At 41.3% G+C, this 26,631-nt stretch overlaps 1 protein-coding gene across 4 annotated transcripts in view; it reads left to right on the top strand.

The window, feature by feature from the left end:
• Nucleotides 1-26,631, top strand: part of GAS2 (growth arrest specific 2) — a 122,107-nt gene that overhangs the window by 70,567 nt on the left and 24,909 nt on the right. For all 4 annotated transcript variants that reach the window (XM_075567220.1, XM_075567223.1, XM_075567221.1 and 1 more), the window contains 2 exons: nucleotides 60-204; nucleotides 1,976-2,083. In XM_075567220.1, the coding sequence (XP_075423335.1) occupies nucleotides 60-204; nucleotides 1,976-2,083 (253 nt within the window). The remainder of the gene's footprint in view (nucleotides 1-59; nucleotides 205-1,975; nucleotides 2,084-26,631) is intronic.

Genomic DNA, 26,631 nt, shown 5'->3' on the forward strand with positions numbered 1-26,631 from the left:
CAATTGACCGTTTCTCTTTTTCTTTTTTTTTTTGTGAATATTTACCTGCTGTGCGGAAGGCATGGTGTGGAGCCACCTGGATTAATAAAGCTGGAAAAAGAGATTGAGCAAGAAGAGACCCTCTCAGCTCCCACACCGTCTCCTTCTCCTTCCCCGACTAAGTCACCTGGGAAAAAGAGCACTGGAAAACTCTTAGATGATGCGGTAAGACAACTTGTCTATGACGGATGAGGAAAGGTACAACCACACTTAGCAACATATCCAATGACGACACTCAGCCATATACCACCTTTGTAACACTTTGATGTTCCCATATCTATTTATTTTTATCATACATTATTTTTACATGCAACAATTGTAGGGGTGGGGTACAAAACACAGAGAATGGGTGGGGTTAATGGAAAGGGGGATACAGAACAAAAAGTCAGAGGAAGAGGGTTGGGGGGATGTGGGGGATATTGGCTTCGGCTTTAGGATGAATCCAATCCATCACATATATAAATATGTATCTCAGACTTTACATAAGAACACACTTTATATCAGGGATCACTGATCGAGCAGAGAGCCTCTTTGACAACGCTGCTCCAGGAACCCTAGAGCTACAACCATATTAAGGCCCTATGGTGTTTCCTCTTTTTGGCCCAAGGGTCCAAGGTTGCTGCAAATATTTCAGACGTAACGTGCCAAACCTTCTTGATTATTATGGGGAGTGTGGGGATAGGGCCTTTCCAATGTGTCTGCAACCACACAACTAGACTCCGAAATGATGTGGTTTATCAGTTTTCCCTGTCTATAGTTATTATTTTCTACTCTTTTGTGTAAAAGTGCCCTGCCAGGGGAAGAACGCTACCGGCAGGTCCAAGGTGTTGCTGAAGAGATTGAACACCACTGCCCAGGACATTGCCATATTTAATGCCTTTTCTCCCCAAATGTAGGCTTAAAAGTTGAACTAGAACAAGAGCAAAAGAGATACATAACACACTCATTATAATACTGGCTCGGTTTGGGGTTCATATGCAAAATGAGGGGTATCCACAACTGAAATATGGCATATTCTACGCTGGTAGAAAGAGTGCTGTTAATCAGTGCTTCAAGTTGCCAGCAATGCCACTTTTAAGAAGTACGGAATCAAAAAAGAAAGGAATCCCACTGAAATATACGAGTTATATAGTCAAAATGTCAACTTTGATAGTTCTTTATGCCAACTCTACAGTCTGGTTAGGAACAGGCACTATCGTATGGTAATATAAATTATAACACAGTGTGAAAATACTTAAACTAAGACTTCCACATCCACTGAAATTGTGAACGCAGGGTATATTAGTTATTCCCTCTATTCTATGAAGACCGCACAAATATGATTGGTTGTCCTTATTTTCCGAAAAAAAGAAAAACCATGCAGAATGCCACACATACACACACGCACACACACGCAGTTGGGCTGAAAAAATCTAAAGTAAATGCAATTTGTAAAGAAAAAAAAAAGTAAAGTTAACATTTAATACCATGTACATTTCATCATTTATATTTCAGGGGTGATTTTTAACGCCATATTTACAAAGCGCCTAAGACACTTTGCAGCGCTTTCATGTGAATGGCCCATATTGTGTGTTACAGCACCATGAGGTTTCTTATGGCTTAGTACTGCTTAGTAAACATGGCTCTTAGTGCATAATCATATAAGGATTATGCTTACCTACCAACTGGCTTTGAAAAATATTCCTGATTTTCCTACTGATCTGTAAATGTTAATTTACCAAATAATTTCTCCAGCTGCAAACGCTGAGCGGTTTGAGTTAATAAGCAGAAGCCAGATGGGGCAGCAGTGCATTTCAAAGCACATGTGACACCTTTGTTTACCCTGACTCACGAAGTCTGATATGTACCTCTCTCTTACCTCTCTGCATCAATGAGACCTTGTCTGCCAAAAAGGGTCAAAAGACACGATTAGAAGTGATTGCATTCTGTTTTTCAGGTCCAGCACATCTCTGAAGACCCTCCCTGCAAATGCCCCAATAAATTCTGTGTGGAACGTCTTTCCCAAGGAAGATACAAAGTGGGAGAAAAGATCCTTTTCATTAGGGTAGAGTATTTCATCTTCTCTGGCTTCCAGAAAAACATATTTAAAGTTATTGCTCGTATTACTCACAGGCTATAGCAACACAAAGTTCTGTTTCATTAGAATGGTGGTAAGGAAAAAGTTACGGTTTTATGACTACTAACAAGTGTAAATGGCTTATTATCACAGGGCGTGATTTATAGTATAGACCTAGTCTCAAAGACGTAAAGAAGATAGCGCTACGCCATCGCTATTTAAGAAAGTGGACCCAGATTTACTTTTCTGCATGACAGAGTTACAAACAACTATTCTTAAAAAATTATAATGTCTTTGATTAGCGCCATTAGCTATACGTAATTTTGATGTCTTGTGCAATCATATGTCTGTGCGTAAACATTGCGTTTGTACCGTATAATTAAATTAGCGTTACTTTAGAGCTTCAGGACATGAGTACATGCCCCATAAAATGTTACTTTTGGGGGCATCCCCTCTGCAAGAATACTGCATAGCAGAAGCAAGCTCTGCAACATCCTTTTCGGAGGAAACAAGCAGCCAGCTCGATGAGAGGATAAGAAAGTATACATTTAACAGAGGTTAAGTTAGAGTGCTCATTGAGTACATTTTGGAGCATGAAGACAAGCACTTTGGAAAGGCCTCCATGAGCACATTTCAATATGGATGAAAAGTCACTCCCACCCAGCGCACTGTGGAAGAGCTCGAGAAAAGATGGCATGACTTGAGATGTCAAATAAAAGCTTTGCTGATTTATCCATACCTGCTGCAAGGACAAGAGGAGGCCCTCTTACTGATGTGGAGTTCACACCATGGAGAAGAGGCTGATGGACCCCTTCAACGTGGGCCAAATAAAAGGAGTGTGATCCTGTGACACTGGTGCAGCTGAGGAAGGTAGGCCACACAACCTCGTCCCATCACCACAATAGCAACCTACAGAGGACAGTATACATATTTCTACTGCCACTACACAGTAATCTCCCTCCACTGCTAATATGCAATGTCAAATATAAACATATCATTTAGGTAGGGTGCTAACCCAGTTGGGGGAAAACCATGCACTATTTATGGGGACACTAGAAATATTTATACAGTAAGCAGTTGTGCGAATGTACTGACTTTAGGAAAAATTCCTTAGAAAACTTTACTACATGTTCATGAAACACTGGACCTAAATATGGGTTATTGCAAGTCCAGATTGCCTTCTGAGTCCTTTCTTCCTATCCTGCTCTTCATTATCCCAGCTCGACCTGTGTCTACCGAGACTGAGTTATATTCCACACCGTTCAACATTCCAGGAGCCCTAAGCCAGAATATAGATATTTTTTAATGTGCACTTAGTTCATAATTTGGTATATGTTTTATTGTCTATCCATTGCACATTAATTTCAGGTGTTGAAAGTTGTTAACATAGCAACATAAGACTGTTTTCATCCCTGACATGAAGGTATTAACATCTTCCCTAACCCATTTATATATATTTTTTAAGGATAGTACCGTTTATGATAAACATTCACTTACTAAGATATTTACTTACATTCTACCTACAATGCATTCTTATGTTGCTAAGCTTTCAGCCAGCACAACTTACAACACATGTGCCAAATTTTTCATAGTCCAATCACTCTTTCTAAAAAAAAAAAAGCAGTTTGCCAATTGTTGCTTTCACAAGTAATTTGCCTATTGGAGCATGTTGAGAGTCTTTCCCTTCATGTAGACCTAAAAAATATATTTTCACCTTTTTCCGTAGGGCATTGGTCCCTAGCTCCAGTCCTCAAGGACCACTAACAGTGCTGGTTTTAAGGATACCCCTGCTTAAGCACAGGTGACTCAATCATTTTGACTGAACCACCTGTGCTCAGGCAGGGGTATCCTTAAAACCTGCACTGTTAGTGGTCCTTGAGGGCTGGAGTTGGGGACCACTGCCTTAGGGACTTTCTTCCAAACCATGTAATTGAGACAACTCTCTAACATTCTATTCCTGTGACAAACAGATAGTGTAACTGTGACACCGCCTGGTTCATCTCAAACACATGCGTTATTAGAGGGCCTCCGAGGAGAGATGTGAAAATCAATGTTTTCTTATGGGTCTGTAGATATTTTATATTTAGGGATTCCGGTTTTAACCAGAAAAACACCATTAATTCCTAATCTTGCTCTTCCAGTTAAAACTGATAAAATAAAATGGAAATCAAGCATGATGTCCTATGAGTTCCACATATTCTAGCAGGCCAGCCTCAAGTAGGAGACAAAGTCAACGCATGGGCAGTATGAAAACTAAAAATAAGTGCACCGATATAAACACCACATTGAAATTGTGTAAAAAATAATAATTTCACTGATAACGCAAATTTAGTTGTTTTTTTTAAAAAAAGAAAACACTGGTAAAATAATTTTTAAAAAAATAAGCACCGATTTCACACGAAAAAAAATTATCAAAGAAAACCAGAATCCCTGTTTATATTTACATTTGTTACTAAGAATTGTGCCTTGTGTTAACAAGTTGTTTGTACAATATTTGGCAAGATGGTATGCCTTATTTTTGTTTTGTTACAAAAATGTAAAGTGAAAGAAGTCTTGTGTGGAAATGCCAAGACATGACAGGTCCTATGAAGCATGGGCCTGGTTGAATTGTATTTCCACGAGTGTGACTAGATTGGGTAAAAGTGTTATGATTAATTGTGGGGTAAATAGCAGACATAAGTAATATGGTGTAATATGGGTACTTGTTGTATAGTGTAGCAAAGTTTGCACCTCAGACCTTTTGGTGCATAATTAAAAAGTTTTCTTAAATTAAGAGCATCCATTAATCGAACTTTAAATTGTCCACTTGTATAGGGCAGGTGGAATTTATCATGAGAAGGCCCTTGTTGAGTTAATTTAAATAAATAATGCATGGCCACGCCTCCGCCCCACCCCTCGAGTCGTTAAATTAATGCGCCCCCTCACAAGCCGTGTTTTGCGCCTATTTTTGGTCAACTGTAAATCAGGGTCTTATTTCGACGAGACACAGACCGCCATTTGGCGCCTGCATAATGAGTGCGCTACAACTGCACTGTCGTTCCCTAACTGTAAATCTGAATAAATGATGCGTTTCATTCAATTGCTTTCCCTTATTTCCCTTAGTAAATATAATTTGCTTGCACTGCAAAAGGCACCTACATTCATTGAGATCATCGCTGTTTGTTTTCACATGAATGTGAACATTCATTCCAGATGTGGGTACAAGCGAAGTATGAAGGCCTTTTATCAATGTGCAAATAGTTATTCAAGCTCTAAAATGGTCTTACTTGTGCATTACCTATAATTTTCAGCATGACGTCTTTTTAACACGTGTTGGTAGATTTAAGAGTTTGCTCCATAACCCTGCCATGGTATTGACAAAAATTCAGTACGTTTGTCCTAAATGGGATTGATATATACAGTAGACATACTGTAACATCAGGGGTTTAAACTTGACTTTCCTGAACAAATGGGCATTTCAATCATGTACAACTCATTTCTTAATCATGTACAGCGTACTTTGTGCCCGTTTTCACTGATTACTTCAGCTGAGGATGTCAGAGTGGTTGTGTGTCACCATTGGAGTTGTTGGGGAACTCCCAACTGGTTACACACATTAGAATAGAATGCATACAAACTTTACATATTGTTTTTTCTTTTATTTGTCTTTTTTTTTTCTGCAGAAAATAACTGAATCCAATTTGTTTGGAAGTTTCATACGTAAACCCCCTAAATCTTTTGTACGTTGATAAATAATCCTATAAAATGAGTGACAAAAAGGCAGGGATAATGTATTAATTCCCCGTGGCTGCAGCAGACACTAAAATTACATTGTTTGCATAATCTTATGTTTTCATAGCCAATTTGAGTCAGGTTTACTATATTTTTAACATAATCTGTGATTCTTACTCATTAGTAAATGATAAACTACTCAGGAAGAGAGAAAGTCCTGTTTCAAGCCCTGTTGTAAGCAGACCCCATGTCCTGATCCTTTGTTATTCAGTGATATGTGCAATTATAACACTCCCTGGACATAAGAGTTCTCTTGGTGGGTGCATATAACCCTGTACACAATTCATTATATTTAAAACTGAGAAAAAGAAATTGAAAAGAAGCACAATATTTTACATCAACTGGGAGTCACAAGTAGTTATATATTGCTTCCACTGCCCCTGCAATTATAGATGTGTGGGAATGACCACGAGAGCCACAAAAAAGAGATTATTGTAGCATGTTGACAATATTCAAACTGCCAAACCGTATCAGACAAAGAGCAAACACATTTCTTGTATAGCGAAACACTTTTTATAATACTGTATCATGATGGAAATCCTAAGCGCGTCCAGTGTTATGGGTGAGTGTATTAGCATGGGTATCAGAAGAGGCAATTTAGAAACTGCATTATTGAGAGGCGAATACCAGTTTATTTTTAATAGGTACGGTTACCCCCAAATGGTCAATGATAATAACTTTTTTTGTATATTTATATTGAGTAGAAATGCAAAACACATTATAACACACCCTAACTGTCTATGGTCGGGATTTATCAAATTGCGATATTGGGTATCGTGCCCGTTCTGGCGTTAACTGCCATTGACATATTTGGAATTAATATGACGCGTCACCCGTGCATATAATACGACAGTATGTTGGTTGGCTTTGGCTGGTTCATTGCATAAAAGGATGGAGTCTGCATCCCAGTCCCCACTGCCTTGAGAGAGCCTATGGAGAAACATTCATCATTGACGTGACATTGGAGTCTGTGACATCATAGATGGGACCAGGGAAGTGTGAGACTTACTATTTGAAAGGCATTTCCTTCTGTTTTGGGATATGCAGTTTGGTTCCTTACTTGTCCCTCCATCTGCACCATCCTTTTGTGACTATAATGTTGAGAATTTTTGGAGACACACATCCTCTGGCATGTGAGCATGAGAACAGGGATCAATTTGCTTCTAAGTCCCCTTTTCTTTAACCCTTCATAAAACTGTAGGGATACTTGGTTACTCAACTTCTTGATGTGCATATGAGGACATGGAGGGTATTTATCCCTGTACTGTCCCTGCGTCTTTTCTCTATATAACCCTCTAGTTCAGGGGTGACCACCTCCATTCCTCAAGGGCCACTAACAGGTCAGGTTTTAAGGCTATCGCTGTTTGAGCACAGTTGGCTCAATCAGTCGTTGACTGAGCCACTGGTTGAGCTACCTGTGCTGAAGCAGGGATATCCTTAAACCCTGATCAGACTTTAGTTGTGCACCCCTGATCAAGTTAGTCCTTCTAGTTTATATATATGTTTCCACCTAAGAAATGCTACTAAGATACTGTTTTTATGTGTTTGTACTGTGTGATCACAGAATAGTTGTATTCACCAAGCGATTGTTAAATATGGGGAGTATTATAATGCACCTATAGTTGTATAGTGTATTATAATGCCCGTACAGAATAACAAAGGATCAGGAAGTGCTTCCAACAGGCCTTATTTTCTTTCTTAGTAGTTTATGGTAACATTTCCCTACTAGCACTGTCATAATCCCTGGAGACATTTTCATCTATTGTATTGATCCGATATGGTGATCTGGTCCTCTGGGGCAGGATATCCTTTCTTCTGTCATTGATAAATGATACCTAGAGGGACTGTGGATGCTTTATTTAGATTTCCCAATGGTTTTGCTTCTTTCGTCTTCCCATGTATCCTCTCACTGATACATCCAGGATTGGGAACTGGAGATGTAATGTTATTGCGATTCTTTCTGTATTGCTTTGAAACATGAATATCAGATCACGGAATGATTAAAAACAGTGTTCAATATGTCATTATGATTCCACAAAAGCTGCAATGAAAGTCTGATATTCTTTTCAGTAAATTGGCTGTTGTTGGAGTATTATCCTATATGTTTCAGAGCTTGTTATTTACCCTATTAATGTCCTTGGAGAGACACTGTTCTATGAACTTTAATGATGCTCAGATGGTTTCTAATGTTGCAAATACAACCGGGAACTCTTGCAGCATAGTCATAGCAAAGGAGGGAACAGAGCTTATTATTCCAAGCACAAGTTTCTTATGCATTCATTGCTCAGTCACCCAATGAAAAATATTGTGATGGTGCATTGGGTTTGATTAAATAACAATGTTACACTTAAAGCAGCAATGCCCCCAGAAGCCTATACTCATATAATGTTAGTATTTTGCCCACTGCTCTTTTTTTTTTAATAACGAAGAGTTTTTTTACTGTTAAAAAACATGACTATCTGTAGCTTCTGAGGCTTCGATGGTAACCTTTGGGCAGCATTAGACTCTGCGGAGAACTGCATTTTAATCTCACGGACATTTCATATTTGAAACGTGTACAGGCATACCCCGCATTAACATACGCAATGGGACCGGAGCATGTATGTAAAGTGAAAATGTACTTAAAGTGAAGCACTACTTTTTTCCCACTTTTGATGCCCGTACTGTACTGCAATCGTCATATACGTGCATAACTGATGTAAATAACGCATGTGTAACAGGCTCTATAGTCTCCCCGCTTGCACACAGCTTCGGTACAGGTAGGGAGCCAGTATTGCTGTTCAGGACGTGCTGACAGGCGCATGCGCGAGCTGCCGTTTGCCTATTGAGCAAAATGTACTTACTCGCGAGTGTACTTAAAGTGAGTGTCCTTAAAGCGGGGTATGCCTGTATATTTCTTGGATGAAGTATCACATATTAAAAAAACAAAAACCAGCTTTGGAAAGGGCAAGAAGAGATTACAATTGTTTATTAACGTAAGCAAAAAAAATTCAATGCAATGCGATCGTCTCAGACGGCTGCTTTAAATGCAAAGTTGATATGCAGCATGGGTAAGACATGGACACCAGGGCTTTAGATTTACCCTATGGGGGGGTCTGTATCATGTTACTTCTTTTTGTGTCAATGCGGAAAAATAACTGGTATTGACTTTGTTCCACCTGTGTCAAGGAGTGATTTTTGGGAAGTGATTGTAGATGCAGCCAGGGTAAGAGTGACTTGGTGCAACTATATAGCTACTGCAGAATGGACTGGTTCAAAGTGGGGTCTATTAACGGCCATCCTTGGGTCATCTTGAAACATAGGCCCATATTTCTCATGGTCCGAGTGGCAGTGCGTGCGGCTCGAACACAATGTAATGGCACTATGGGTCCGGCCATACTGCGAGGAAGCGATGGAGCGGCAGATTTTCCAGCAGACAAAGTATTTTGTGGCGCAGTGCCCGGGTCACGTGAGAGGTTCAGCCAACGAGGGCGAACCAGCTTCGTGATGTCACGGCCACGCCTCCCCATCGCTGTAGATCTCAGGCCACAAATTGCTCGGCTGACAGGCGCGTGCGACGCAACGCGCTCCATCGCGAGCGCCCACTATATCCGAGGCTTTTAAGCAGCACTGTGCCAGCCGTTCACGTCAATGGGGCGTGCGGTGTCTTATCTCCTACAGCATAACATTGCCCACTGTATGGGTCATACATTAACTCCCAAGGTCTGCACTTGAAGCTGTTTAACATGTGTATGCCAGACACTGTCAAAGAGAAGCAAAAAACTGCCTGGCAGTGCCACCTTTGCTGTATCCCTGTCGCCCTGAACCCATACTACAGGGTGAAATCCTGTCGCAGTTTTCTATTTGGAAGACAACCTGGTCTTTGCAGAGCTCGTTCGTGATTTCCAACCCGCTGCTTTTGAACTCCCTCCCGGTTCAATACACAATGCTGTGTTTTCCCCCCTGCAAAATAAACAAGCCGTCTCACATATTTTAAACCCTTAGCCTCCAGAGGGGCCAGCAAAGCATTCCTTTGCAGAGATATTTCCTGGTGATCTATCCCTCTTTTGTTTTGAAATTATTATTCATATATGGTTTAAGGCATTGGTGTACAACATATATCTGCATACAAAATATAAAGCAGACCAGGCAGGTGTCTGTGTGCTCTGTGTGCATGTCGGGTGGTTCTTTTGCTTAGGCTCTGTAGGTACTGTATGTGCACAGAGTGTAGCGATGCTCTATAAAGAAGCTGCAATATATTCAGTTTAGCATGGTAGAGAGCAGTTCTGTTGCACATGAATTGCTGACACGTAACGTTTGAAGATTAACTTAAAGCGGCAAAACGTGAAATGTTATAGGGGTTTTATTTTAATAAATTAGCTCTGTAGTATTAGATAACAGGTTTTTTTTATTCATTGTTTGTTTTTGTTTTATTCAACTCTTAATGCCATTTTTAATGAGTTTTTAAGCATCCTTTGATTTCTATAGCTGGCTTTAACCCACCTCCCCAGCAGTGCAAGATCTTTGCAGCACGTTTCTGTTTGTGATAATTTGTTGCCAATGTTCCCAGCAGTTTGAGCTGCAAACTGTAACAATAGATACGGTTACCTTAGTAATATAAGGATACATTGTAGCTGCTGAGTTATACACTGACTGAAAAATTGATTGAAACTGAAAGGCAGCCATTTCGTTAGGCACACAATCAGGATTTTTACTGATTTATAACAGGAGCACCAAACGATTGCCACTTTAGCTAACAATGTAGAATTATATTGTCACATGGTTTACATATACAAAGAAGAAAACAACAAGAAAAAAAATGGGAAAGTAGTATTGCTGCTTTAGGCCTCGACCATGTTCCTTGCTTGCTGGCGGAAGCGTGCTGACGCGCGCTCCCGCTCAGCACTGAGCCCCTACAGCCGCAATTAGAGTGGCTTTAGTAGGGGCTCACCTACGCTTCCGCAAGCGCGCGGAAGCGCAGGTCTTAGGGGAATTTAAAATTCCCCCGCTTGCCGGCGAGACCAATGAGGGCGAACCAGCTCCGTGACGTCACTGGCCCGCCCCCGGCCAGTGACGCGCCCGCCCCCGGCCCACCCCCTGACGGCCCGCTGACAGCGCGTGCGGTAAGCAACTGCAAGGCCAGGGAAAGCACCCGCTTTCCCTGCGCCTCAGAGCGCCTGCAGGGAGCCTGGCCGAGGCCTTAGCCTGGTCACTGCCAGGAGCCTGCAATGCATAATATATGTTGCAAATTGATCATTTCCTTTGGTTAATTCTATTAATTTAAAATCACTGTATAGCAAGAATGGGTTAAGCGAGATTGTTATTGAAGCTGAAAGTAATGAGATACCTTCATTAATAAACCACTGCAAAACTAGTGTAAAACTGTAATAAATGCTCCGCGTGTTTTAATTGGAATATTTCCATCCTCTCCAGCATATAACACAAACTATTAATAGACTCTGGAGCATGGGGGAAAATATCAAAGTTTTTGGTTTTCCACTCACTTTAATTTCAATTGTAATTTATTTAGTTTTTTTAAACAGTGCAAAAGGAGATTTTTTTTCTTGACTCATCATTATGGGAATAAAGAGTTTATAATTAAATGAAACAAAAAACAGTTTTCTTCCAGATGGGCCAAGAATGCATTGAATATGATCAAATATTTTTTTGGGGGGGGAGGGGGGGGGGGTTTATAGAGGCATTTTTTCTAAATATACATGCCACCTTTAATTACCTTTATTGAAAGATAATTATCTAAGCCGACGATTGATTAGTTCTCCCGTAATCGATCAGCAGAGATCCTGCTTCCCAGGGATCACTAAACGGCTGCCTGGCAGTTTCAATCAATCCTTCAGTTATTGTGACTCAGCAACTACAATGTATTCTTATATTACTAAGATAACATTATATATTGTTACAGTTTGAACATTGGCAACAAAGTGTCAGAACACAGGAAAGTGTTACAAATATCTTGCACTGCTGGGGAGGAGTACTAAAATCGGCTACAGAAATCACAGGATGCTCAGCGTATTAAAACTCATTAAAAATGACATTAAGAGTTTAATTACATTTTGTTTTAGTAAGTATTATCTAATACTACCGCACTGATTTATATTAAAACTCACATAGGATATTGCATGAATTGCTCCTTTAAAAGAAACATTTGTTAGCATTTTGTAACTCCACAGTCAGGTTGATCCTTATTGCTGGTTCAGCTATCGGTTATTCCGCTTTCTATATAGAGTGGTATATAAAAGCAAGTATACTTCTAATACTAACTCAACGTGAGAGATGGGAGTGTAATTCTGTTGCTATGGCAACAGAGCAAGGACATTTCTTCTGGGATTTGCGAGAAAGAGAGAGGCATTAGTAATGATTGAAGTATTTTTTTTAGCTCAACAGCTATGAAGTGTATTGATGTCAGTTTTGTACATTAGAACTTGCTAAACAGTAGCCCAATCTATGCAGCATCCTCTCCACCTCATATTGAAGATGCATTGTAAGATAAAAGCTTTCTCTGGAAACGTGCAGTTCTTTGAGTTCGGAGAAAGAGGCTCATGTATTAGAGTGACATTTTAAGTCCCTCATGGTGACTGAGACAATCCCATGACTTGAACAGGTCCTGTTCTACTGATATGGACCTCTGCAATCCCAGCACATTTGGGAAATAAAAATGGCTGTCAAACGGTGCTCTTCACTTAGAGGCTGCCCAGTCCTGCACCTATATGTTGTGCCAGGACTTCGCAGAATGTTGCCAGCTGCTCTTTCACTCAAAAAAATCAGTGTAAATGACAGATGTGTTATTCATTGATTATATTGTGTTCATATGGACTGGCTACAGTAAAAGTGTCAGAGTGACCATCACTTAGAATAAAACTCGGTTACACCGCTGTCATTCAGCCCAGCTAGCAATTAGTCTCTGCACTTGTTACCTTGTACTCAAATTATGCAATGTTTACTTATTGCAACTGCGCTACATTTAATAAAGCCCAAGTACTTATGGGAAGGTTGAATCTTGGAAACCAATAACACACCTGAATTCTTCATCGGAACATGCAGTAAATTAGTTGAACTATTTTTACAGACAGTGTAATTAGTGATTTAGATGATTAAATACAAGATTGCATGAATATATAAATGCTACAGTCATACACCAGAAACCGTACACAAAATGTGTGATGAAATTACAAATGGTATAATTAAATATTACACAGATTTGGATATTTTCTTCCATGGTCTAAACGCAACTGGCTGCAAATTATGTGCAGATATTTACTGCTAGAAGTTGATGTCGGTTATTAGCAGGTACTGTGTAAATAATGGCAAAAGTACAGAAAATGTATTGTCACTGCTTTAAATAAATGATAAAGAATATTTAATATATTATAACAAATCATACAAAGTTTGCAACATTTACAGGAGGGGTTTAAATAAAACAAAACCTTTATTATATTTGTACGTGTGTTCTCCGTTCAAATAGTGCCACTCCCACACCTACTTTGCTACCTTTTAGAAACTTGTGGAAAACAGTGAAAGCCCTTTTAAAAATTTAAAAGTTCTGTTTTTTATTTTTATTTTTTACTTAGAAATCACAAAATATCTACTTCTGCGTGGGCATCATTCTTATTAACATTCACGCCACTGTGTGCTACAAACGTAAAGATGAAAGGAAAGATTCACTGCGGTCAGCATAAAGAGGTGTCCACAGTGACATGCGTATTGTAGAACAGAATGTGGGCAACACATGCAGGTCATGGTCAGAAGCGTTTGCCCCCTCAAAATGAGTCTCAGAATAATTATACAATGTTTCCTGATGTTGAATCACTAAACAGCTCCAGTCCCAAAATACAATTCTTAATGAGAATGTAACCAGCATGGTAATAGCAGAAGTATCTATGGGGATAGAGAACGCAGTCTGAATCCTATTAACAGCCCTTGGTAACATTGGACATTGATGGGACGTATTCACTAAGGGGTGCTAAGGCGTACAACACCTTATGGTCCATTTACCTGAATGGGCCTAAGGTGAATTATGACTCTTGGTGGCAGTACTGTATGTAGTTATGCACCCAAATTAGATTGTAAGTTCAAGTATGTAAGATCTAAGTCAGCCACACTTATCTAGTGCGCTCCATGTTACCCACATGCAAGAGCAAGCTGGGCACTAGTGCAGAAAAGATTTAAATTGATTAAAAAAAAATGAACGAGGCATATTACCAACATTTCGGTCCTACATTGGACCTTCCTCAGGGCTAAGCCCAGAGGAAGATCCAATGTAGGACAAAAACGTTGGTAATATGTCTTGTTCATTTTTTTGAGTGTGATTAAATCTTTTTTGCACTAGTGCCCAGCTTGCTCTTGTATTTGGGTTGCATGATTTCTGCTGAGCGTGGAGAGACTCTCGACCATCTTGCTGGAGACGCTTCTTTTTATGGATTGGCCATAACTTTTTTTTATCCTACATAGTGTGCCAGGTCTCTGTGCTCCCTGTTACCACTTCGTATTTTGTTCAATTTGTAGAACGTCAACTTTCTCAACCCCCTCCCGAGAAATGTATTAACGTCTTTGTGGCCAGTGCAGACACCCTGGCAATGCTCAGAGGCAGAACTAGTGAAAGGGGGGGACCCTAACGCAAGAAACATTTTGGTCGACATGGGGGGGTCAGCACTGAGCCAGAAAACTCCTGCTACCTCTGATCGTCTGCAGCCCGTAGTGGGCACCTCAAGGTTTTGAGTGTGGGGTGGGGGAACGGGAGGCGCCGGCACCTTGCACTTCAGTGCACTTTTCCTCGTCTGTGCAATGTAAGAGAATTTTGAGCAACCCAATAAAAGAATTGTAATCGCTGAATAAGATAGTGGTGTTTTCCAGCATTTTGGAAAGGTTGCGAATGAGGATATTTTGTGGTTTTGGAAAGGTTGCGAATGTACAAATGGACATAGTCCAGTTAAGAGAAGAAGGCAGGTTTCTGCTCTTAAAAAAAACCCTTGTGTAAACTCATGAGGATATTTTGTGGTTTTCTGAAAATTGGCTGAATTTCCTGTATGTCTCATTTTACTGCCAAATAGAATGTTTTGAGTTAACATACAGTGTGCACCTTTCATTCAGCAGAAAGCTTAGCAGGAGCGTGTGCAAATAGAACAATTCTTCCAACCTGGCAGCTCGAAGATCTTAATTAGAAAGTAATACAATACATCTCCTGATAGAGATTTTTTTGTTATAAGGGCTCTGCTACTAATAGGAAAAGAATATTGATTAACCCCCTGACGGCAAACAAGTTTAAAATGGAAAAAAAAGGAAAACACGAATCAGGCTTGCTTTTATTAGCAAATAATTGCATCCACACACACAGGACTGAGACTCTCAGATTGTGGAAAGCTGGTAGGAGTGAAGGCAAAGCTATTAAAACAAAAGGATAAATGCAACAATAAAAATTCAACTTGATCAGTTTTGCTAGAATTGCTCTTCGTTTGGTATTCAAATTAGTTGAAGCTTAAGGAAAATCCATGCACGGTATTTCTGCCTGGGATAGCCAACATGAGACTTAGCAGGTAATTCACTTGCAAGTTCCCATGATCCCAAACAGAACTTTAATCAAGCAGATGTTATAGTGTAATGTACAGTAATCTGTCGGGTGCATTCTAATTATATGTTTTTAATGCAAGAAGTCAAAGAAAATGTAGCAGATGACACAGAGTCACATTTCAGACCATGTTTACAGGTGAGATCTGCTTTTGAACTGCTACTCAATCTTTGGCTGAGATGTATCAAAGCTCGATGTGGGGGTATCCCGCCTGTGCTGGTGGAAACGGCCATTGACTTGAATGGCAGTTAACACCAGAATGGGCAGGATACCCCATATCGAGCTTTGATAAGTCCCGGCCTTCAAATTACCCTGAAGAACTTTCATGTACGTTAACATTGTATTAGTTTATCCAGCCTCCTGCCTTATACAGGCATACCCCGCATTAACATACGCAATGGGACCGGAGCATGTATGTAAAGCGAAAATGTACTTAAAGTGAAGCACTACCTTTTTCCCACTTATCGATGCATGTACTGTACTGAAATCATCATATCCGTGCATAACTGATGTAAATAACACATGTGTAACAGGCTCTATAGTCTCCCCGCTTGCGCACAGCTTCGGTACAGGTAGGGAGCCGGTATTGCTGTTCAGGACCTGCTGACAGGCGCATGCGCGAGCTGCCGTTTGCCTATTGGGCGATATGTCCTTACTCGCGAGTGTACTTAAAGTGAGTGTCCTTAAACCGGGGTATGCCTGTACTGTGTATTTCTAACTACATACGAGACAGGAAGGGTGCAGTTCCCCATATAATATATTTAACTTCTCCTATTTCTAACATAGATGGGAAGTAGGGGGTCTCCGGAGCTTAAACACATTGATTTCAGCTCTAGGGACCCCCGGGTTCCCGAGATATTTACAGGGAAAGGTGCTGACACTACTTGGTGGTTGTATCCATTCCCTGCCTCACGCCGACCAATAGCAAGCCACGACGGATGATGTTGCCCCTTCCTATTGGCCCACGTCACGCATGAGATTTAAATCTCCATTTTGTTTCCCGTGCAAGGGAGGAAGATGGCGGCATCTTCCCCAGTAAGTATCTCAGGAATCATTGGGTCCTCGGAGCTGAAATGAATGCAGCTCAGCTTCGGAGACCACTTGCTTTCCATCCATTTTAAAAAATAGCTAAAAATTCCATATGGGGAACTGCTCCCTTCCTGTCTCAAATGTATTTAGAAAAACACATTAAAAGGCCCAGAAAATAAAAATATCACTTGTGAGCACACTCACATGTCTCAGATAGGTTTGCACCCCTGCCTTTCCCCATTATCTCTTAGCATACAGTGCTTCCACTGCAGCCAGGGATTCTGGGTAATGACATGCAAATGAGCACATTATAAGGCAGGAGGCTGGATAAACTATTACAATGTTAATGTACATGAAAGTACTTCAGGGTAATTTAAAGGCCGGGACTTATCAAAGCACGATATGGGGTATCCTGCCCATTCTGGTGTTAACTGCCATTCAAGTCAATGGCAGTTTCCACCAGCACAGGCGGGATACCCCCACATCGAGCTTTGATACATCTCAAGCCAAAGATTGAGTAGCAGTTCAAAAACAGATCTCACCTGTAAACATGGTCTGAAATGTGACTCTGTGTCATCTGCTACGTTTTCTTTGACTTCTTGCATTAAAAATCATATTGTATAGAAATTGCTGAAGGGTTGCTCTTTCTCTCTTTTGATACCCATTATATAGAAAAGAGTTCCAGAAGTTGAATCATGAATGCCCCTTAACATTAACAGCAAAGTGCTACTACTGTATATACTGTACATCATGTTATAAAAATGTACATTGTTTCCTTCCTCCCAGGATGGGGCAAAGTGTGGGTGGAATTCAGTTGGTTGCTCTAAATACATACTTTTCTTCTCATACCAAAATGCTGGGGTGCCAGTAGGATTTCCAATATCCAATATCTAACAGATCCAATATTAGTATTGATTGTGTTCTCAGAAACGAAGGGGTAATAGTCTCCTTTCCATGTAGGTTTTATGATAACGTATTTCCCCCTCTTGGCATCCACACATTTATCAGATAACTCAAAACTTGATTAATCAAAAACTTTGCATGTCTGTTCTCTAGCTGTATTGTGTAAACATGGTCTCATATCTTGTACTCCTTTTAATGCATAGCACATTAGCGAAGGTTTATGCAGTAACAGTTCATTGTACTGTGTAACGTACATTAAAAACTAGAATATCACCAGTAATAAAACCCTTGATCATCAGTCAAGCTACACTGCATTTAAAAAAAAAACAAAAAAAAAATACATTAAGGCAACATTTGTCACATCATAATTATTTACAGTGTTTATACATCATGAGAGCAGCTATAAATTATTTAACCGAGCAAAAGCCTTGCAAAATACTCTCATTACTTTATTAACTCCATCTATGCAACTTGGAGTATTTTAATGAATGCAGCAGGTTGCCCAGTCTACACCCACATTCACAGCTTAGACCAGGGGTGCCCCACTTCAGTCCTCAAGCCCCCCCCCCCCCCCAAACTCCCCAACAGGTCAGGTTTTCAGGATATCCCAGCTTCAGCACAAGCCTTTGACTGAGCCACCTGTGCTGAAACAGGGATATCCTGAAAACCTGACCTGTTGGGGAGGGCTTGAGGACTGGAGATGAGCACCCCTGCCTTAGACGGCACGTTCCAGGGGAGTATTCTGGGGTATAATCAATTCCTCTGCTTTTCCATTTGCCTCTGAAACAAAAGCCTCTTGTACACGTTTAAGGTATTCATTGGAGATGTGCAGTATGCAGCTGACCTGGGTTCACTTCACACAAGTTTGAGCGCTTTTTAAACCCGTCACTGGCAATGGATCTGCTAGGAATACATTTGCAATGCTTTTGTAAACCCTGTGGCACTGAGGTGGTTTAAAAATATGGAAAGTTGTGAAGGTTTTGTCAACGGCTGCACAATACCCTTCAAATTTTGCAGAAGTTACTTCCATATTGTGTAAATCCATTCACCAAATGGTTATCTCTAAGTAGCGTCACTTTGTGGGTTTTTTGTGTGAATTTTGATATGTAGGAGACGTTTTCTCATTCCACAGATAGGGATATGTAGAGAAATGGGTGCTCCAGAGACGGTGGACCTCTCATACAAGAATGTCCATGATATATAACACCGGGCTATAGGACTGAATAAACTGTGGAGTGGGTATATAAGTAAGATGTGATGTGTGAGTGACCAGTTAACTACCAGCAAACATATCTCCTGAAGAAAACAGACAATGATGCAAAAAAAACAAAAAAAACACCTTGACATAACCTCATTGGAAACAAAATAAGTACTAATATTGGTACTGGTACCCCCTAGGGTGATGTTTTGTATTTGTGCTGAATAAATAGATGCTTATTTTTCTTACCTCCTGGCTCCCTGGCAGTGCACTGTTTTTCTCTCTTCTCATTCCACAGATGTCTAAAAATCGCCACTTTGTAATAGCTTGTGAAATAGTCAAAACGTGCTCACCCAGCATTCATTAAAGTGAATGTGCAAGGTCACCTGGTCCTTTTACATACTGCCATCTATGCCAAATTAGCAACATTCTGGCACAATTGGCAAAATGTAGCTCATTTTTAAGCAGTGTAAAAAAATATTTTAAATTTAACCCTACATTTTTACGGAAAATTTGCTAGCAAATGTTGTCGGGCGCTTTTGAAGACATTTGCACATCTACGATCTCTAATATTCTCGCTCTGCACCATCCCGACTCTTGCGTTCTGCTCAAGGATGTCTTCTCTCTACCCGCTTTGTATCTAAAGCCCTCTCCCGACTTAAACTTTTCTCACTGACTGCCCCACACCTCTGGAATGCCCTTCCCCTCAATACCCGACTAGCAGCCTCTCTATCCACCTTTAAAACCCACCTTAAGACACACCTGCTTAAAGAAGCATATGAGTAGCACTGTAGATATTACTAGACACATGATACATAAATCTTGGCCCCCTGCAGAAGCACTTACCAGAACTCCCTCCTACGGTCTCTGTACATTCCTCCTACCTACCAATTAGATTGTAAGCTCCTCGGAGCATGGACTCCTCTTCCACAATGTTATTTTTATGTCTGAAGCACTTATTCCCATGACCCGCTATTTATATTATTTGTTATTTATACGATTGTCACGTGTACTAATACTGTGAAGCGCTATGTACATTATATAAATAAAGACATACAATACAATATATTATGTCAATATGCTGTACTACATGTAAAGAATAAAGGACTCTGAGGGTTATTTAACTGCAAAGTGCCGATTTGAGCAACTCTCTTTGAAGTAAATGCGTCAATCACACAGTATAATAAAGAGCCCCCTCGGACTTCAGTAATAGGTCCTGTCATTGGTCTGAAACAGGAAAAAGGTGATGCATCCAAATTGGTCGAAATTCCTCAATGATATATATAAATGATACTGGATAGCAGTGGAAAGTCCATGAATAATATGGCAATTTGTCAGGTGCGGGCTAGGTGTCTAGTGGGGCCCACGTGACCAACACAAATGAAACACCATAATAGCCCCCCCTAGTAACCAATATATAATAAACAGAGGCACTGGTAAACATATACATATATGTGGGGGCGCTATGGCCCTATTACCTTAGTGCTTGCAGGACCTCCAGATATCCAGGGCGTGCAGTTCATCCAGGTAGATAGCCAGCAGGAAGAGAAGTGAAGATGTGTTGCACTGCCTCAATTTCCAGCTCCCAATAAGTCCGGAAAAAATACAAAGTGAACACTCAGCTGAATAACAGGTCAGGTTTATTGCAAGGTGGTGCAGCAAAGGGACAGCAAAGCCACACGAACGCACCTACGCGTTTCGTGCACGGGGCACTTTATCAAGGTGACAAACAAGTGTAAAACTGCATAATTTATACTCACCTGTACTGTGCCTTGCGCTTCCGGGTGTGACGTCATCGTCCCGCGTCACAACGGGTCGCGGTGACGCTGCGTGCACAGCCATTGGCTCGGCCAGTCAGGTGGTATACTCAAGCTATCTGACTGTCTTTTTTTCACTTTTTTTTCTAAAACAAACTTTATTAACAGTGACATAGATACACAGAAGGATAAAAAACAAAATTAAAAGCACATTTCAATACTTATAAAAGCAGTAGATCTACACAGGCATGGATAATGGATAGATATATTATGTAAGGGGTGTATTATTACTTTATTATTTTGTTATTCTGTTAGGTTTACAGTTAGATGTTATATGTATCCCCCACTCAGTTCAAAGTAAACCATGCCTGTGTATGTGATACTTGGTAGTTTGTAGATCGTGAACTGAACATGATCACAATACAAGTGTAGGATATAGAATAATAGCTATAATCAGGTGCATACAAATTTAAGGTGTAATCTTAACTGATCATTATGATGGACAACATAAGGTGCTTCTATTATAAATCACTTGTATATGAATTGACCCTAAGGCAGTTGTAATCATGAAATATGTGATGGTGTTTAACCTGCTCACATGAAGAATAGAAAAGCATGAACATGGAGTGGGAAAGCAAAACAGAAAAAATTGGTATTTAAAGGGTTAATAATGATTATAGATGATGTCCGTACTATTATTATTGAAATAATAAGAAGATGTACGAAGATATATAAAAATGAGTGCAACAGTGCATGAATGATACAAAAAAAGTGCATCAATACATACAATTGATAAGCGGTAATAAAATAACTAATCTATATAAATGAACCCAAATATAAACATTATGTAATTAATTAAGGAAGTGACTTATATCCCAATCAATGTTCATGCCGAATGGTTCCCTTGTCCTTAGAGTGAAAATCCAATAGGATTCCCGTTTATCTAACATCTTTACTCTATCTCCTCCTCTAGGGGAGGTGGGAATATGTTCAATGCCTTGTACTGTACATCTATTGACATTACCTTGCGGACAGTTAGAGAAATGTTTTGATACAGGGTGATTCATATCCTTAATCTTAATCAATCGGAGATGCTCTAAGGTTCTAACCTTTAGTTTTCTGGTGGTCCTCCCCACGTATTGACGTCCACATCCACATGTAAGTAGATATATTATATATGTGGAGTTGCAATTAATAAAGCATGGGACGTTATACGTCAATCTAGTGATTGTAGAAGTGAACATTTTACCCTGTTTTATTGAAGCACATGCTTTGCAGTTAGTACACGTGAACATTCCTTTAGGTAATGGGGATTTATTCTCTTCTGCTGTGGTGAAGAGACTGGGTGATAGTGTATTAGCTATCGTTTTGGCCCTTTTAAATATAATATTTGGGCCTAGTGACACAAATGGTTTCAATACAGAATCAAGTGATAAAACACTCCAATGTTTCTTGAAGATGGCCTTAATGGATTGTGCTTGTTTTCATAACACCATTCAGCAAACAAGCACAATCCATTAAGGCCATCTTCAAGAAACATTGGAGTGTTTTATCACTTGATTCTGTATTGAAACCATTTGTGTCACTAGGCCCAAATATTATATTTAAAAGGGCCAAAACGATAGCTAATACACTATCACCCAGTCTCTTCACCACAGCAGAAGAGAATAAATCCCCATTACCTAAAGGAATGTTCACGTGTACTAACTGCAAAGCATGTGCTTCAATAAAACAGGGTAAAATGTTCACTTCTACAATCACTAGATTGACGTATAACGTCCCATGCTTTATTAATTGCAACTCCACATATATAATATATCTACTTACATGTGGATGTGGACGTCAATACGTGGGGAGGACCACCAGAAAACTAAAGGTTAGAACCTTAGAGCATCTCCGATTGATTAAGATTAAGGATATGAATCACCCTGTATCAAAACATTTCTCTAACTGTCCGCAAGGTAATGTCAATAGATGTACAGTACAAGGCATTGAACATATTCCCACCTCCCCTAGAGGAGGAGATAGAGTAAAGATGTTAGATAAACGGGAATCCTATTGGATTTTCACTCTAAGGACAAGGGAACCATTCGGCATGAACATTGATTGGGATATAAGTCACTTCCTTAATTAATTACATAATGTTTATATTTGGGTTCATTTATATAGATTAGTTATTTTATTACCGCTTATCAATTGTATGTATTGATGCACTTTTTTTGTATCATTCATGCACTGTTGCACTCATTTTTATATATCTTCGTACACCTTCTTATTATTTCAATAATAATAGTACGGACATCATCTATAATCATTATTAACCCTTTAAATACCAATTTTTTCTGTTTTGCTTTCCCACTCCATGTTCATGCTTTTCTATTCTTCATGTGAGCAGGTTAAACACCATCACATATTTCATGATTACAACTGCCTTAGGGTCAATTCATATACAAGTGATTTATAATAGAAGCACCTTATGTTGTCCATCATAATGATCAGTTAAGATTACACCTTAAATTTGTATGCACCTGATTATAGCTATTATTCTATATCCTACACTTGTATTGTGATCATGTTCAGTTCACGATCTACAAACTACCAAGTATCACATACACAGGCATGGTTTACTTTGAACTGAGTGGGGGATACATATAACATCTAACTGTAAACCTAACAGAATAACAAAATAATAAAGTAATAATACACCCCTTACATAATATATCTATCCATTATCCATGCCTGTGTAGATCTACTGCTTTTATAAGTATTGAAATGTGCTTTTAATTTTGTTTTTTATCCTTCTGTGTATCTATGTCACTGTTAATAAAGTTTGTTTTAGAAAAAAAAGTGAAAAAAAGACAGTCAGATAGCTTGAGTATACCACCTGACTGGCCGAGCCAATGGCTGTGCACGCCGCGTCACCGCGACCCGTTGTGACGCGGGACGATGACGTCACACCCGGAAGCGCAAGGCACAGTACAGGTGAGTATAAATTATGCAGTTTTACACTTGTTTGTCACCTTGATAAAGTGCCCCGTGCACGAAACGCGTAGGTGCGTTCGTGTGGCTTTGCTGTCCCTTTGCTGCACCACCTTGCAATAAACCTGACCTGTTATTCAGCTGAGTGTTCACTTTGTATTTTTCCGGACTTATTGGGAGCTGGAAATTGAGGCAGTGCAACACATCTTCACTTCTCTTCCTCCTGTCATTGGTCTAAATGCTGTTCCAATTTCCCAGGGAAAAAAATATATATCAATGTGGCGCTCAAGAATTATATCCCTATATAAACAAGTGTATAAATAATAAAATAAAGTGATACTAATACAAACACATGCGAATGCAGCTTAACCCAGTGGGGGGTCGTTCTCTCGATCCCGTGAACGTGGAAGGGGTGAAGATCATCGGGAAGCGCAAGATCATGTAAAACAGAAGACATTTTCTGATGGTGCAGTATTGTGATATTAATAAATAAATATTTATAGTGCTGTGTGATATGTACTCACAAGTATATGGTGAGTAATGTTCCCATAAAGGTATCTTTCAGGGACAGCCCGTCTGCCCGTGGTGTAGGTGGGTCTGTGTACTTGGATGGATGCTGAGGACCTTAGGTGAATAATAAGGAAACGGACATAGTGCAGACTGTGCAAAATTCTACCGCAATACGGAGAAACGCGTAGAGTGAACCCTGATGAGAGAAGATCACTGCAGGATCGGAGTCCCCCAGAGCAGATGACGTCACTTCCGGTTTCCGGTTTGGGTGAGACGCATCAGTGAAACGCACGCCGAGGCGGAGGGGGGACTGATACAGCTACCTTGCACTGAGATCCGATATGTGATCAAAACGCTTGTATTCTTTTAACACATTGTGAGTGTATTGTACTTTCACTTACAATTTTAATAGAATTTTGCACAGTCTGCACTATGTCCGTTTCCTTATTATTCACCTAAGGTCCTCAGCATCCATCCAAGTACACATACCCACCTACACCACGGGCAGACGGGCTGTCCCTGAAAGATACCTTTATGGGAACATTACTCACCATATACTTGTGAGTACATATCACACAGCACTATAAATATTTATTTATTAATATCACAATACTGTACCATCAGAAAATTTCTTCTGTTTTACATGATCTTGCGCTTCCCGATGATCTTCACCCCTTCCAATTTCCCAGGGAGCCTGATTCGGTCAAATAAGATCTTTAGATTTCGTCCTCAAAATGTCTGTAATATATATACTGTAAGAACAGAAAGGGAGTTGCCCCTTTAATTTAAAACCCTCTTGCATAAGATCACCCTCAGGTCTCTTCCTTCTGTGCTGCATTTAATTTTTATTTGATAACTGAATATATAGTAGAGCTTTAGTGAATTTAAAGGGGCAATTATTCCTACGACCAAAGTGAACTAATTCCAGTGACATTTTTAAAGGATCTCATCTGATTGATTGCTATCGTTTTTCCCCAAATCGGACACCTAGGTATTTATGTATTATTTAACATTAGACTTGGGAGGGGAGTGATTACCTCTGGCCGCTCCCTGTTGTGTGATGTCCCTGTGTGATCAGCTAGCGCATGTACAGCCTGAGTCCCCCCTCCCCACCACCCCTTATCTTTATTGACTCTGATAAGGACAGGGTGGGATAAGGGGAAAGAAAACACTTGATTGACAAACACTTCTCCATTCAGAGGCACCTGAGAAATTCCACCCCAAAAATACAGCAGCTGAAACTTTGCTATTGGCATTGTTAGATTTCTTTAGGGAAGCCAGTTGTTAAAATGATGTTTTCTGGCAGATTGTGTAGGATTGCACATTTAAAACTCCGCTGCGTGGTCAGCACTGCACAAAACTATAAATGTGCAAAGTAACAGTTGCAGTTTGGTGTGATTTGTGCAAAACTATATACAGTAGGGCCCTGCTCATGCGCTGGGTTCCATTCCATGGCGCCGCCGAAAAGCTGAACCGGCAATTTGCGGCGTCTCCTACCCTTCTGCGCATGCGCCGACTTGCAGTCCCCCATTCTGCGCATGCGCAAACTCGACCGCTCCCCCTTCTGCGCATGCACGTCTTGGCCATCCACCTTCCTTGCATGTGCGAACTCGGCCGTCCCCCTTCTGCGCATACGCAGACATGGCAGCCCCCTTCTCGGTACCGCCGTATTGGCGGATCGCGGAAAAGCGAAACGCCGAAAGCGGGGCCCTACTGTAACTCTTTAGTAAATGCAAAACAATGATAACAATATAGCATTTAAAGGAAAGATTTCTGTGATCAAGAATTTAGATTTTAAATAATAAATGGTAAAATAATATTTTTTAAAACAGCACTAAAACTTGGCAACACAATGGTGTCAGTCAGGCCCGCCAAGAGGGGGGTGTCTGCCGGGTTTGGCGTCCTGGGCCCTGTGAGTCATGCCGTGCCCGTTTTATTTATTTTTTTAAATGTGAAAAAATGGCGGCGATTCGCATGCGCAGAGCCGAGGTCCCGGCGCGCATGCGCAGGGAAAGCAGGGTGTCCGGCCAGCTGTCTGTGGGCCCGCTCTCCCCCACTACCTCCCCCCCCCTGCTCCACCCCACTCCCAAAGTGGGACGGAGGGGAAGTGCCGAGGCAAGCCCGTGCCTGCCAACCCAGCTTCCCCCGTGCGCCCACCAACCCATCTTCCCCCGCGTGCCCGCCAACCCATCTTCCCCCGCGCGCCCGCCAATCCAGCTTCCCCCGCGCACCCGCCAACCCAGCTTCCCCCGCGCGCACGCCAACCCATCTTCCCCCGTGCGCCCGCCAACCCATCTTCCCCCGCGCGCCCGCCAACCCAGCTTCCCCCGCGCGCACGCCAACCCAGCTTCCCCCGCGCGCACGCCAACCCAGCTTCCCTCGTGCGTCCGCCAACCCAGCTTCCCCCGTGCGCCCACCAACCCATCTTCCCCCGCGCGCATGCCAACCCAGCTTCCCCCGTGCGCCCACAACCCATCTTCCCCCGCGCGCATGCCAACCCAGCTTCCCCCGTGCGTCCGCCAACCCAGCTTCCCCCGTGCGTCCGCCAACCCAGCTTCCCCCATGCGCCCACCAACCCATCTTCCCCCGCGCGCCCGCCAACCCAGCTTCCCCCGCGCGCCCGCCAACCCAGCTTCCCCCGCGCGCACGCCAACCCAGCTTCCCCCGTGCGCCCGCCAACCCATCTTCCCCCGCACGCCCGCCAAGCCAGCTTCCCCCACGCGCACGCCAACCCATCTTCCCCCGCGCGCCCGCCAATCCATCTTCCCCCGCGCGCCCGCCAACCCAGCTTCCCCTGCGCGCCAGCCAACCCATCTTCCCCCGCGCGCCC

The sequence above is a fragment of the Ascaphus truei genome, chromosome 12, assembly GCF_040206685.1.
Source record: "Ascaphus truei isolate aAscTru1 chromosome 12, aAscTru1.hap1, whole genome shotgun sequence".
NCBI classification, from domain to species: domain Eukaryota; kingdom Metazoa; phylum Chordata; class Amphibia; order Anura; family Ascaphidae; genus Ascaphus; species Ascaphus truei.